At 36.8% G+C, this 15,149-nt stretch overlaps 1 protein-coding gene across 2 annotated transcripts in view; it reads right to left on the bottom strand.

Moving 5' to 3' along the window:
* Window positions 1-15,149, bottom strand: part of DEUP1 (deuterosome assembly protein 1) — a 55,064-nt gene that overhangs the window by 8,041 nt on the left and 31,874 nt on the right. For both annotated transcript variants that reach the window (XM_085216377.1, XM_019612288.2), the window contains exons 11-13: window positions 13,470-13,556; window positions 11,114-11,313; window positions 5,264-5,414 (exon numbers count right to left, since the gene is read on the bottom strand). In XM_085216377.1, the coding sequence (XP_085072503.1) occupies window positions 5,264-5,414; window positions 11,114-11,313; window positions 13,470-13,556 (438 nt within the window). The remainder of the gene's footprint in view (window positions 1-5,263; window positions 5,415-11,113; window positions 11,314-13,469; window positions 13,557-15,149) is intronic.

Genomic DNA, 15,149 nt, shown 5'->3' on the forward strand with positions numbered 1-15,149 from the left:
GGAATCATGATGCTTTAAATAACTTCAATGTTTATTTGTGTAGATAATTACAACATTATGATATTCATTTTTAACAGTTAACTCAAAAAAGCTTTGTAGTTTTACTGTAATACTGACTAAGAGGAAGGTAATTTTCTGTCTTTATATGGCTATGTATGGAGAAAAGTAATTAAAATTTATTATCCTAATTAAACTGTATGTAAAAAATATTTTAGTAACTGATAGAATTATTAGTCTAGAACGTCTGGTTTTGTTTTTCCTAGAATGTAAAATGCAGAGTTTGTCTGTCAATACATCAGATAGAAATGGCTCAAAATGATTTCAATATCCAAATATTTTGTGGAAAATGTCAATTCTATCATACCTGCACTTTTTTATTCTAAGATCCATTGTATCAGAATGACATATTCCCTATTTATGCAGCAATTACAGGCAGATTCAGTCTTTGCTTTCAGCTTGGTTTAAATCTGCTCTTTTTCAGGCCAAAAGATGCAAATTATATAATACAGAAACACTTTAAAGCACTATTCTATTCATTCAAACTGTTTGCAGCAGACCTTGATATGAAGTTTAGGGATTTCCTAAAGGAAACTCCTTTACTTTTCAAAGTACAGCAAGTAAATGATGGTCAGAAATAAATACTGGATGTAATATCACCCTTGTAGCCAGGCTTTCTGGACATACGTAGTTCCTCAAATGAAATTCACAGACAAAGCAGAATTTTCCTATTCCTAGTGCCTCCGAAGTACTGCTTTAACAAGGTGGGGAAGAAAGTGACATAATTTGCTACATAGGAATGAAGAACCTAGAGGTATTGAATCTCCTTGTTCTACAACATTCCTCCATTAATCCTTGCACAAGCATTGATCTTCCAGTGCTTGAGAAACTCTGGAGAAAAATCACCGTATATCACCTTTTTCCTTATAAACATGTACATGATTTCCCACTCACAGATCAACATGATTTTGTACAAGGAGTTTTCCCTGAGAATTTGAATACCATGGACACATGTACCTTCTTTCTGCAACTCTCATGGGCTATTTCCTTGTGAAGTTTGGGTTCAGTGATAGAGTTAGCAGTACTATTTTGAAGTATCTCAAGAAAGCCTTTGCATTACGAAGAAGACACTCTGCATGGAGACTTTTCTTAAAGAAACACCTCTGAAATCAAAACTGAGCAAATAAAACCCTTCCAACAGCAGGTTGATATGAGCATTAGTCTTCAGAAATGTTATCTCAAGTTATGAGAAATTCCTTAGAACAATGTTTACAGTTGCTGAATTGTCAATAGAAACACATGGATCTCAGGATTAAGCCATCTGATAAAATACTGATGTCCTTGGCTTTAACTGGTACTTACTTTGATGTGCTTTCTTGAAACACAATGTAAACCCCAAATGAGACATTTATGAATTTACTCAGCGTTGAGGAAGAACGTTTATCACTCAGAACAAGCGGATGATGGTTCCTTACACCTTAGTATCCTGGGGGTAAGACATTGCTATCATTTTAGATAGATCCCTAATGCACTGTTTTTATGCACTTTGAGAGCAGGTTGTGTATAAACAGGTCTAAAAGGCAACATTTCTTGTTAGCAAGAAGGCTTTGCTTTCCAAGGCTCTGATCTGTTTTTTCACTCTGTTCTGTATTATCTTTACTTTCTGTGCCTGAGGAAGGAAAACCATAAAGAAATTGCTTTAACCCATGTGTCAGGAGGGACTCATAGTCTTTAGTTTTGAATTTGTTTTCCTCAGATAACACTTCTTTTTTTGTCTTTCAGTTTCCTAACTGTATGCTGCACAGACATGGGACCATTGCTAAGATTTCGACCTAACTTTTTGGGTAGTTAGGCAACAAGGACTCTGCTTTTTCATTACTCATGTGTCAGCTGACCCCATATCTCCTTGGTGTAGACCAGTAATGAGAATCACCTTTTTGCCTCATTGTTTGCTGGCAGTGAAGCAAAATTTTATAAAGATGTGAATCTCCACATGTGATGCGTTAAATATATCTTTTCCTTCAACAAGAACAACTCAAAGTGCTTATGAGTTAACTGGATTGCTGGGCAGAAGCACTCCAGGAAGGCAGGTCTATTCTCACTCACAGAGTGCCTAATTAATTTGCCTAGAGTCAATCTCTTTCTTGCCCTGTGAGTTGTGCCTACTTTTCTGTGCCTCATTAAGTAGGGTAAATGAAAGCACTAATGTTTGGAGTAGTCTTATATTTAGAAGTCAAATCATGCTTCTAGACTCTTCACGTGTTTAGTCCCTTCAGCTTCCCAGGAAAGTTCTTACAACAACAAGCCTAGGAATTGGTCTGGCTAATTTTAGCCTCGTTGTGGCTATGTCTGGAGGCCTCTTGGGCTGGTTTCCTCCAACCCTACACTGTAATACACCTTAAACAGCAGGTAGAGATGCATGTCTTCTAAGAAAAATGTGCTTCTGCTTGTATATGAAAATAAAAATCAAGATGCCTAGGATATCATCAAGCCACTTAGGAAGGCATTTGGAGGACCTAAATACTCAAGCATCTACACACCTAAAAAATGAGAAGCATGAACCATGGTAGGACCAAGACAGTCAGAATCATTCCTAATAATGTCCAATGCTAGAATTTCCATACCTTTCAATTCAATTTACTCAAAAGCAATTTCCCATCTTTAAAGTTAAAAAGTTTCCTAATGCTACAGCCTTTCTTGTCTTATACCAAGTCTTGAAAGCGAAAGCACACAATGTGTGTCCACCAAGAGCAACATGACAAAGTATTTGTGACTAAAAGTTAAAGATCCAGATTGGAAAGCACAATGTACAGAACAGCTTGCTCCGGCTAATAGAGAGAAATTATGTAAAATAGACTATTCTGAAACTGCAAATAAACTTATTGGCTATTTTTCCCTTTTTTTTTTTTTTTTTTTTTCAATGCAAAAGATTAAACATTATGCTGGAGATTGGACTGTTCTACTGAATTGTCTTCCCAGAGACTGGGAATAGTTCGAATGGCCATTTTGTGAAGTTGTTCATTTCCAGAGAAGAACACACCCTAAGGTACGGTTCAGGCAAAGAACATCTATTTCAATTTAGAAAGCCTTGAAACAATAAATTCTGAGTTTCTGGAAATTTTCAGTGAATCCTAGCAGAGCGTTCTAGTTTAAAGGCAGGAATGGTTTTCTGTAACCTCTAAGTAGAAATGAGAAAGGACAGTGACTCCAGTGCACTATTCATTAAGGTTGTTCAAAGATTCTCTAGTGGGAGAGGAGATACAGATCTCTGTCAAAAGCCTGAGAGACTATTTTCTCACTTCTCTAAATACAAAAAGAGTAATTTTTGTAGGTTTCAGAACATCACGCCTGTTCTGATGTTTTCAATTAGTGCTACAATATTTTAAGAAAAAGAAATTTTGAATATACTGGAGATCTGACTTACATGAAACATCAATTCTGAAAAATCTGCCAAAGAAGTCTGATTTACAATACGCTGTATTTTTTCCTCTTGCCTCATGCAATGGCTTTCCCTTCAAACAAAGAACTCTAGAGTAACAGACAGTTGACTTGTCTTGCCTCTAAAGCTGTAGTATCAGTCAGTCTGAACGATCAATTAATTTTGTTGATCTTCTGATCTTGTACCTGCTTGGATCCCTCTGATTTGGATATAAAACTCTGTATGAGAAACATCCCTTACTTAAAAGTTTAATTTGTACTTTGCCCACACATCTTCTGGCAAGTATTTTCCTCATTACCTAGTCAAGTGTCTTGGCGTCAACCCTGTCCTGAGTGCCAGCTGGGTAATAGTTTCCCTGTAGATTGCAAAACTGTGTCAGAATGGCCATTGTCCATGGCCTGGCTGGAAACAGAAGCTTTTGCCCTGGTGTCTCTGTCTGACTCTTCTGACAGAACAGAGGATGAGGTTTGGTGTTTATCAGACTTTCCTGAAAAAGTTCAAACAATTCTTTTTGCTACTAGCAGTTTAAAGAGGAAAATTTCCAATCCATGAGAAACTAAAAGTCATGTACTTAACATTTACACAAAAAATAAGAAAATAAAAATGGAAGTGAGGTCAAACACTCAGGACTGTGTGGTTCCCTCCCTGTTCTCTGACTACTGCAACACAGCTGCTGGGAGCACAGTGAAGGGCTGCACTGCTGTACCTGTTTCTCAGGCAGGCCATCACTGAGCTGCTGCCCACCTGCAGTGAGATTCCAGCAGCCAGGCAGTTGATAGGAAAGTGTATGTGCACTTTTCTGAAGTGAACAGCAGTACGGTCATTGCAACCTGCTTTAAGATGACTTAATGTCATGATGCCTCTTCCACTCTAATTACTGTGTGAAATGGCAAGAATATTGCCTACTGGTTCTTCCCAGTAAATGCTGAATTACAGTCTTTCATTTTCTTCTCTTGAGATGACTCAGCCACACACAGTTCAGGATCTCCTGGGTACAAAGAAGCATATATCACAGTTGGACAGAGAGATGGCTACATTCCATTCCTCATTAACCCGATGGTTCTATAAAAATTTGGTGTGATCACACAATTTGGGATCTGGAAGATGAATGCTGAATTTTCAATTGGAAAAAAATAGTGGCCTATAGTGGATAAGGAAGAATAAAAGATACTGAGGAAGAGTATAAAATTCAAAGAATTCTGGAAAGCTTTTCTTAAGAATTTGCCATAGACAAACTGGGGTGTATCCCACTTTTCATGGATTTTGCTAATCTGCACCCTATGAAGATCTGCATCCCACGAAGACTGAAAGAAAGAATTTTGCATTATTTCATTTCAAGAAAAATAAGGATTACAGCAGTTATTTCTGTTCCTTTCTGAATACAACAGCTCACACATGGAAAATAGTTGTTGCAGGTCTTCTAATTTCATCCACAAATCACATGCTGTAGAAACCCGATTAGTCTAACAGCATGTAAGGTGTAAGTTTGCAGGTATTATGGAAATAGATTTAAAGCACAGTACCCCTGCAGAAGGGAATGTGAAGCAAAGTACTACCATACAAATGGCAATGAGTTAAAACGTACAAGTCTGTCCCACAGTCACATAATGGCAAGTAATTATCATCACTGTCAATGGACAGAATATGGCCCAATAGGGGATGTCTAATATTCAGAAAAACGACAGTTAAGATAAGATATTTTCATTTTTGCTGGGCTGGCATTGAATAAATAATAACGACAACTGAGGTAATCTAAACTTTGGCTCCTCCAAGATTGCATCTGGTCCACAGAAGGATCTTTGAGAATATAGAAAAACAGTTACTTACTGATAATTTGATTTCTTCTGCATCATAAGCATGGCTTAATAAAGTGCCTGTTCTGCCTTTTTCAGGAAACAGTCCACCAAAACACAAAGGATCCTCTGTTGCTGGTGATGGAGGCTTATCATCTAGTTCCATTTCATGACCTCTGTCAAGTCTGTGATAAGATAAAGTGCGATCACTTTTGGAACCACTGATATCACCTTGGCCATGTGAAGTAGGCCTACAGTTTCTATGGTATCCACTGGCTGTGAATATAGCAGTCTGTTGAAGTTTCATATGCCTTTCATCTTCATTTTGGAAAGTTCTAAAATAGCAGTAAAAATTCACAATCAAAATATGAAGAGCAGTTAAAAGTGAAAGCTATCACAGCAAAACCATGCTTTTTTGTTTGTGAAATTCTGATTGCTCAAGCTGTTCAAACTGTTTCACACATCAAGTTATGGGCATACCTGCAGAAATTTAGCAGCATTCCAGCAAAGTTAATGTGAATGTCTGAGGGTGCACGCTTTGCGTTAGCTGCCACTTAAATCACTCTGATTTAAACCTTTTAATTGCAACTTAAGCTGAGTAACCTTGCCATATAATTTTGCAGGATAAGATCTAAACCACAAACTTGCTTCAGTACAATGGGAAAGAGACTGAAATTAGCCACACAAATACTAAAAATAAAATGTTAAAGTATAAGTGAGATGGGAAACAAAACCTATTGTTTGTTATTTGGATAATTAGACAATTTTGATCTAATTTAAACATAAACATCTGTGTTTGAGTAGTTAGAATAAATTTTTAAATCAATTAAAAAAAAAAAAGCTAGTATAGGAAACTAGCTGCCTCTTTACCGCAACATTAATTTATATCCAGCTGTATGCATTTTTTTAGGTGCACAAGAACATGCTTTTGTAACAACAAGGGAAACTTGGGAATTTTAAGCCCTTTATTATAGTATTCTGTAACTCTTTTATCCTGCTTACTGGGGATGTAAAATGGATGTAAAAGCATGTATCTGTATTCATTTGTAGTTCTGTCAAGCAAACACTTTTATGGTTAATTGCAACTCAACACAAAGCAAGCTCTTTGCTTTCAGTTTGAAATATCTTCTCCTGACAGATAACTGAATGATTCTGAAACCACACTGATTAAAGAGCAGAGAACTTTGATACTATCTTGCCCAGATGTCTGCTGAATTAGACTAATTTTCAATTGCATCTTTACTTGTACGATATACCAGAACATGAAAAAAAAAATCAATTCTTTCAGATTTTATTACATTTCTGCTACAATATTCCTGGAAATAGTAGAAAATGCCACTGTACTGAGCTCCATCCTTATGAAAATAAAAGAAATTTCACTCTTGGGAGGTAACCACTATACTTAAACACGACAGCTGTTTGAAATGATCCTAGCATTGAAAAGATTCTAAAACATTTCACAAACTTGAAATGCATTTACAAAAGTTTTTAAAGATCAAGTTCTCTACCACTAAAATACAATTATTATGAATATCTAAGGATACGCACTGCTGCTAGATCCTGCTTTGATTTCTAATAGAAAAGGAAGAATTTGCCAAGCACAGTGAGAGGGCAGTGCTGTCTGCAGAATGTTCACACCATCATTTTCTAACATCAGTTCAAACATTCAGTTCTGGGAGAGGGTGGCTGTGCAGTCTTAGTGAACTGCTAATCCATTAAGCACACTGGGCCTTAAATGTGAGACTGAGGACTCCATAAATGGACAGTAAAGAGAACTAAGCAAGAATGCACTTTTATTTGATTATAAAGTAGTAGTGACTAAGATATTCTGCATGCTGTAGGACAGCTCATTTTAAGTATGCTACCATAATTTTTGTTTATATATTCAAAGATAAAACTCTGAGAATATTTACCAAATCCTCCAGTTTTCCAGATCACCTAAAATCATTCTGGTGGCAGAATGTTCTCCTTTCTTTCCTGCTTTTCATTAAAATAAATATTCTTCTGCTTTTCAGGGCATGGGAGAATGATTTATATATATATTTTTGGCCTGTTTTAAAGTCCATTCTGTTTATTATTTTTATGAAGGGTGTAGTGAAAAAACACCACCACAACTGAAGATAGGCGCAATGAGTAATAAAACCACAGGGTTTGTTTTAGTTTTTGTTTTCCATTTTGCATTCTGACCTTTTTGGAACTAATTTCCTCTGTAAACCCACAGTAAAGTCGATGTGATCTTTTTTTTTTTTTTTTTTTTTTTTTTCCTCCAGAACTGGTTTCTTACGTGTTCAATAACAGTTATTACAGTTATGTTACAGCTTCCTTCAGTAAGAGCAGAACTGTCAGACCTGGGTGCCTACAGTTATGGTATCTTTCACACAGTGAAATGACATCTCCTCCCCACCCACCCCCCAAAACCACCGATTATTTACAGAAACTCCACTTTCTGCTGTAATCCATATGATTGCTGGGGCTGTTTGCTATCTTGGAGAAACATGCCACCTACATTTAGGTGCGTTGATATGGATCCCATGCCTTCACTTGAGACAAATTTCACAGTTGAGGCTTAAATTTCTGTCAGCTCAGTGCAAAATAACATCTGAAACCAGAGTTCTAGTTTGAATACAAATGTAAAAGTAGGCAAATCTCTGCATGTTTGTGAAAGAAAAGAGGCCATTTGTTAAAGCTGGCAATGCAAAATCACTCCAACTGCAGTTGAATAAATGCTTTTAGTGGGTTTATAGACTATTTAACACATACGCATACTTGACAAAAACAATATTACTGTTGGCATGGAGACACTTGGGACGAGAAGTGAAAGAAGACTGTCCTGAGAATTTTAGGCAGAATAGGCTTTTCCAGACACACACATATATATAAGCAGCCTGGCTCCTATGAGATCAATTATTTCAGTGATGCTAAACAAATGCCTTCCACAGCGTGTGCTGGCTGACATACCTCTCCCTGAGAATGAGAACAGTGGATTTTAACGACCAAATATCTGCAGAATCAGTCGTATTACTTTGACCTTGCAAATAAAACTTAATTAACTTGATTTTTAAGAATTGATAGAAAGTATTTTTCTGAAAATACTGTTTTTTTCTCCTTCTGGTTAATCCATTGCAATAGCTGATGTAGTGGTGAGCATGATGAAAGATGTGAGATCTCCACAGGACAGTGAAAAATTCCTTACAATAGATACTGAAGATCCTTTAAGATCCTTTAAGATCCAGCTGTGTCAGTAGGTTTCCAGTCCTAACAGAGATTAGTCCCTTCACTCTTGCCACATGATGAAAGTGCACTTCGGCTTGAGCAGTCACCTCATTTGTGTATGTGTTTATAGTAACTTCGTATGGGAACTCACATGCTTTCATTTCTGAAGAAGCAGGCTAAGCACATTGGCTTCATCAGTGAAAATCATCTTCAATCATAAAAACATTTAAATTAACTGTATGTGGAGAAGGTATAAAGAAAAGATTAAAACTTTGGGGATACAGAAAGCTTATTTCAATGTCAGTTAAAGCCAACAGTCATTTATGAGAATAGTAATAAATTAAGGTGGTTATAGGTAGGATGTGGCTCCAGGCTTTTTTAACAAAAAGATGACACTTCTCTATGTGTTACTTCTTGATATTTAGAATTTCAGTGTACACTCAAGGAAAGAAATGCCTCTTGCTAAACAGTCACTGTCACTTCTTGAAATTTCCTGTATTTTCTCTAGAGCTCTCCTATCCAGCTACTGACTGAGATTCTTGTACTGACTGGGAGAGAAAAACATTTTTGCCCATTTAGCAAATGTTCTGAGGTTTCAGAATGCACAAAGGGGAAACAAAAAGTACAGCTTCAGAAAACCACCATTTAAAATGCAGCCTCCCCACCCTGCACAAAAACTGTGTTTTCTACTTTTTTGCTATGTAAAAAAAAGTATTTTGCCCTTTCCAATGCCATAATTACCATGGAAACAGAACTGCAAATTAAAACAGAATTAACATGGTTTATGCTCACAATGTAATAAAACATACCCCAGAGTTAAACTGAAACAACAATTGCTTGCTTTATGTGAACACAATAGATGGCTGAACATTCATTTTTTGTTTACTGAAAAAATCTTGAGGTAGTTCCGCACCTGGGGAACAGAGAACTAACAGTACATAGAGGGCCAAAGCTTAAAAAGATGGACTGACTGATGTTATATGCACTGCACATGGAATTTGTACATTTTTTAAAACCTTTATGTGCATTTACTTAACTAAATAGCCTTAAAATTTGTGCACATTTTAGAACCTGAAGAACAGGCTCAATCTGTCTGTTTCATCAGATTAATTGAGTCGTAATTTAAACTGTGTTCAGCAGGGGTTGTTGAGATCTCTGCTGTTGGAAGGTTTCTCCTTCCCTGTTTAAGTTTAGTATCAGTTTTCAATGGCTATGAAGTCAAGACCCTGCAAATTACCTGCACTGCTCTATTGTTTGTTACACTTAAGTTTGTGAATTTCACGATTTCATGAAATTCTATGACTCATAGTTCCTCTTGTACATTGAGTGTAGTTAGAGTGGGAATGGAAAAAACTTGCTTTCACTCACTTCGGAAGAGTGGAAGCACAGACAAAAATTGCACTGTCCAATTTTGGTGAAATTGAGATCTACAGGTGCATAGTAATCCATATTTTGGTTTGTGAATCTTTCATTTTGCAAAGCCTTCAATATCATTTGAAATTTAGTAGGAAAACAGCTATATCTGCCATACATATCTCTGTATATGTGCATGTATATATACGTATACATGTACGTAGATACTTATATATATGTTATTTATAATGGATACTACTTCCTGTTAGTGAAACATCATATTTAAAAGGAAATTTTAGATGAATGTGTACCAACAGATAATTTCATGCTTTTTTGTTACACAGAAGAAAACCACACTACGTTTTGTCAGTTACTGAACACACAACTTTGAAAACTCAGTCCATGCAACTCCGGCTCCGCATTATTTAAACATTACTTCACAGAAATGTTTTACATTTGTGCTATTTGTAAGTTCTGTATTACAAATGATCAAAATATTTAGCTTTCTATCAATATTTAATCTCCTGCATTATGAAATACCGGTATAAAATAGCAGAGGTTAACTTTTTTTTAAAATTACTGCAGTGTCATCATTATAGCACATCTGAAAGTCCTTCAGCACTCCACTGAATACAGGGAATTAAGAAAGAAAGAGATCACTACAATGTTTTCTATTTTCTATATTTCTTCTGAGTATTCTTAAAACACATTATTTTTTCCCTAATAAGGGGCTTACTGTAATAACAATTGATTCAGAGCAATTGAAATAATGTTTCTTCCCAAAATCAGGTCACCCAAGAGCACCAAAACTTTGCGAGGCATTAAAATATACCTAGTGAAACTTCCAACAAACGAGACTGGTGGGGCACAAAGATTTTCAGCAGGAGCTGTCATTCAAACTGCTTATTAAGATAACCTCCTGTGGATCAGTTTGCTTCTCATGATGATTTGTATATCCTTTCCTTTTCTTTTTTTTTTTTTTTTTTTGTTTGTTTGTTTTATTTGGCAATAGAAATTCATTCTGTCCTGTTTCTCAATATCTGGAGCTAAGAACTGAAGCAGTACACTAAAAAGTTTTAACTTGTTTCATGTGAAAAACAGCAAAATAACAATGAAACATTTCTGGGACTTCAGTTATCGACAAGTTTGGTTAGCCATGCACACAAAAAATGTAGGAAATCCTCACAAACATACCATGTAGGTCTGATATTTAGGTTTTTGGAAGTTCTGAGTCAACAGAAAAGGAAAAAATGCACAAGAGTTTGGCTTCTGAAAAGCCTACAGAAAACTTCATATATGTGTATAAACTAAATGTTACCTGTCTTCCTTTTCTTGCATCTTTGAATGGGTTTGGTAGCTGTGCTCCGTTTCTCCACGTTTATCCACCCCACCCAGCATCAATGTTTCTGTGTGGTTCTGTAGTTTAACAAGGCTGTTTTGTAATCTTGCATTCTCATGTTCCAGTTTCTGAACAGAAGCTGTGAAATCTCCATGTTTTTTGTTAGATAAATCGATACTCTGTGAAAGGAGATAAAGCCCTCACTCAATGGGCATTTTTTTCCACAATAAATGGCTTTTTGTATTTTAAACAAGCAAATACAAAACGGTGTTCTATGCTCAAGAAAGACCTAGCTACCACATCTAATCATGCCACACTTACAGCAAGCCAAAAGAACTACCTCCAGAAAAAAATACTTTAGATAAATGAAAGAAGGGGTATCATCTGCTATAACACAATAAAACAAAATTTCTCAAGGAACTGGGCATTGAAAATCTTATTGTTGTAAATTCGTCATCAATGGCATTGTAGAATGTATGACATAAAAACAACCACAACTATAGTTATAGATTTGATTATTGCCTTCAGTAGTGACTCTACCAAAAATAACAAGAATTATTATGTAAAGTAATTACTAGCTAAAGCATACGTCTACAGGCATAGTTTACTATCTGTGTCAATATGCATCACCTTCAGTTTCAAGAGCAGTAAAGGCACATTAGCACAATGCTTTCCAGCTGTGTTACTAAATCCTGCCTCTTAGTCAGATTAACCCACATGAAATAAAAGTCAAAATAATGAAAGGGCAAACAATGCATGCACTGCAACCACAGGAATTTGAAAGTGGAAGATTACCCCTGGAAGCAAACTTCCAGAGTACAGTGTAACACTATACCACTGTGAACAGAAAATAACCTGCGAGGACTTGTCAAGTTATACACAGAAGATTGAAAACACATCCAATTTACCAAGAAGTGCTCACCTATATTTCTAGTCTCATCCTATTCTTTTGGAACTTAGTAGTTCATGACCACTAAGGGTTTGGAATGTGTATATTGCTAGCACAAGTAGGGTTCCTGCACCTATCTGTTTTTTTGCACTGTTTGATTTAATGTTCTCTCTTCCTACCAACCATGCCTTAGTTTGCATGTTCTATGGCAAAATTATGAGCTACGCTGGCACGGATGTGCCAAAAAGTACAAGACATTGTCCAAGTTCAATATGTTGTCCAAGGATGGATGGAGAGTTGAGGCTTAGCTATGTCTCCTGTGTGAAGTGAGGCAGAACACACAAAGGAGGCTGCTAAGTCACCTTAACACTAATAGCTCTAGAAACAGCAGTACAGTTATAATGGCAAGAGCCCCACAGCTGAGTTGACACAGCTACACTGCTTTGGAAATCTAAACAAGTACCTCTTCCTGGTGATGCATGACACTATACTGACTCAGGCTAGCATTATTTTGAGGATTTTGTGTTGTGCTCTATAATAAAAGCACATCCAAAAACATCACTCTGTGCAATCTTAACATCCAAATACCAGATAGCACTCAGTGTTCCTCGCACATCCTCACAACAAAATAGTAAAGTAAGGAGGAATTATCAAGTCCATAAATGCACGGGTATGTGTAATGACCTTTGCATGTCTAGTAACTGGAAAAAGGTGACATTCTTGAGTGACATTTGCCAATTTACAGTGAGACAATTACCAGGCTATGAATCCCCCAAAGACATACCTACAGCATTATTTACAAACAGTATTTCAGTTTTTTATAGTGACAGGCACAGTAACTGCAGATGTTCTGTAAGGAGGGGAGGTTTTGAAATGGTTTGTGGAAGGCAGTGGATGTAATTTTTATCGTATCTGTATAAGTTACAATTCCACATTATGTTACATTGTATGCTTTTATAAATTAAACCTTAAATGCTCTCTTTTTGAAGGGAAATAGATACTAAACTCTGAAAATAAGCTGGGCGAGGTCAAAACATTGCTTCACCTTTTTTTTACACTGCTATTTAAATGTCATGTCAACAAAGAGGTAAAGTAGTTAAAAAGGTACACATTTTTGTATCTGTGAGAATGACAACTGCTTAAAAAAGGATATTTTCTGAAATAAGTCAGTCACAGCAAATAGGCCTCAATAAATTTTTCAGTGTAACTGAAAAGTAACTGACAAGTCTTAATTCTAGCTTATTACCTTTAACGTCAATATTATTGATAGCTATCCTCATCTTCAGGCTTCATGTGAATACAATTTGTCTTTTACTTGCTTATTTTTATTTATTTATTTCACACAAGCCAGAAACTTTTAAAGCTGACATTTCAATCAACATTTACAGGTACTATAAGGAACTGCTCTTCATATTGCATAGATTAAAATAAAATAAAATAAATTACCATGCAACTTTTATACTTCTGATTTTCTATGATCTCCTTTAGATGTGTGTTTTCAGATTTGATAACTTTGTGCTTGAAATTCAACAACTAGGAAAAAAAATAAATTATTAGTTATATATAAGGACATTGCTTGGAAAAATACAGAGTATATCATAAAATCACAGAATGGCTTAGGTTGAAAGGGACCTTAAAGACCATCCAGTTCCAGTCCCTTGGCATGGGCAGAGTTGCCACTCATCAGATTAGGCTGCTCAGGATCTCATCCATCCTGGCCTTGGATGCATCCAGAGGTTGGGCATCCACAACCTCTCTGGGCAGCAGTGCCAGCGCCCCACCACCCTCTGAATAAAAAATTTCTTCCTAACATCTAACCTAAATCTGACCTCTTTTAAAGCCATTCCCCTCTGTCCTTTCACTAACTGACTGTTGTAAAAAGTCAGTCTCCTCCTGCTTGTACGCTCTCCTCAAGTACTGCTAGGCCACAATGAGGTCTCTCTGGAGCTTTCTCTTCTCCAAGCTAAACAAGCCCAACTCCCTCAACTTTTCATCACAGGATGGGTGCTCCAGCTTTTGGATTGTCTTTGAGGCCCTCCTCTGGACCCATTCCAAGAGCTCTGCATCTTTCCTGTTTTGGGGGTCCCAGGTCTGGGCACAGTACTGTGCACACAGATGGGGCCTCATGAAGGCAGAGCAGAGGTGGACAATGCCCTCTCTCTCACTGCTGTCCCTTCTGTGTTGATGCAGCACAGAACACAGTTGGCCTTCTGGGCTGCAAGCGCACACTGCTTGCTCATGTCCAACTTGTCATCCATCAGGATGCCCCAGTCCTTCTCTTCATGGTTGCTCTCAATGAGTTCTTCTCCCAGTCTGTACTCATAACTGGGATTGCATAAACCTAAGTGCAACACCATGCCTTGTTAAACCTTGATAGAAGATAGGTTTGTACCAGTTCAATTAGTTTTACAAAATATACATAAGTAATCATGGACTATAAGAAACATTTTTGTTTTAAATACAGCAATATTAAATGTGATAGGACTAGAGGGCATTGCCTCAAGTTGCATCAGGGGAGGTTCAGGTTGGACACTAGGAAAAATTTCTTCTTGAAAAGAGTGATCAGGTGCTGGAACGAACTCCCGGGGAGGTGGTTGAGTAACCATCCCTGGAAGTGTCCAATAAATGTTTAGATGTTGTACAGAGGGACATGGTTTAGTGGGTAAATATTGGAGGTAGGTGGTTGGTTGGACTGGATGATCTTGGAGGTCTTTTCTAGTCTTGGTGATTCTGTGATTCTAAATCACAAAGAAATACTAAATACTCTATAAGAGACATAGAAATGAAGTGCCAGAAGTTTTGTTTACCTTTTTGAAAGAAGTAATCGTTTAGGAAAACAAAAGATTACACATGCAGCATGTGTGGCCTGGTAAAGAGTGCCACACAGCAGCCTGACGTTTTCCTGAATATTAACTTTCCCATTGTCAAAAGTAACTATTACATTAATCACTACTTTTTATATGCAACAAGCCTTTCAGAAAACCCAGATACCCATACACCCTTCATAGGTATCATGCTTATTTTGGTTTACATAACTAAGTAATGGGGACAGTATATTTGCTTTTCAAACTGAGATTTACCATTTAAAACATGAGTACCTTACAGTTTTCAGCTTTCAAATTGATA

This window comes from Meleagris gallopavo, chromosome 1, assembly GCF_905368555.1.
Source record: "Meleagris gallopavo chromosome 1, MGAL_WU_HG_1.1, whole genome shotgun sequence".
Classification (NCBI taxonomy): domain Eukaryota; kingdom Metazoa; phylum Chordata; class Aves; order Galliformes; family Phasianidae; genus Meleagris; species Meleagris gallopavo.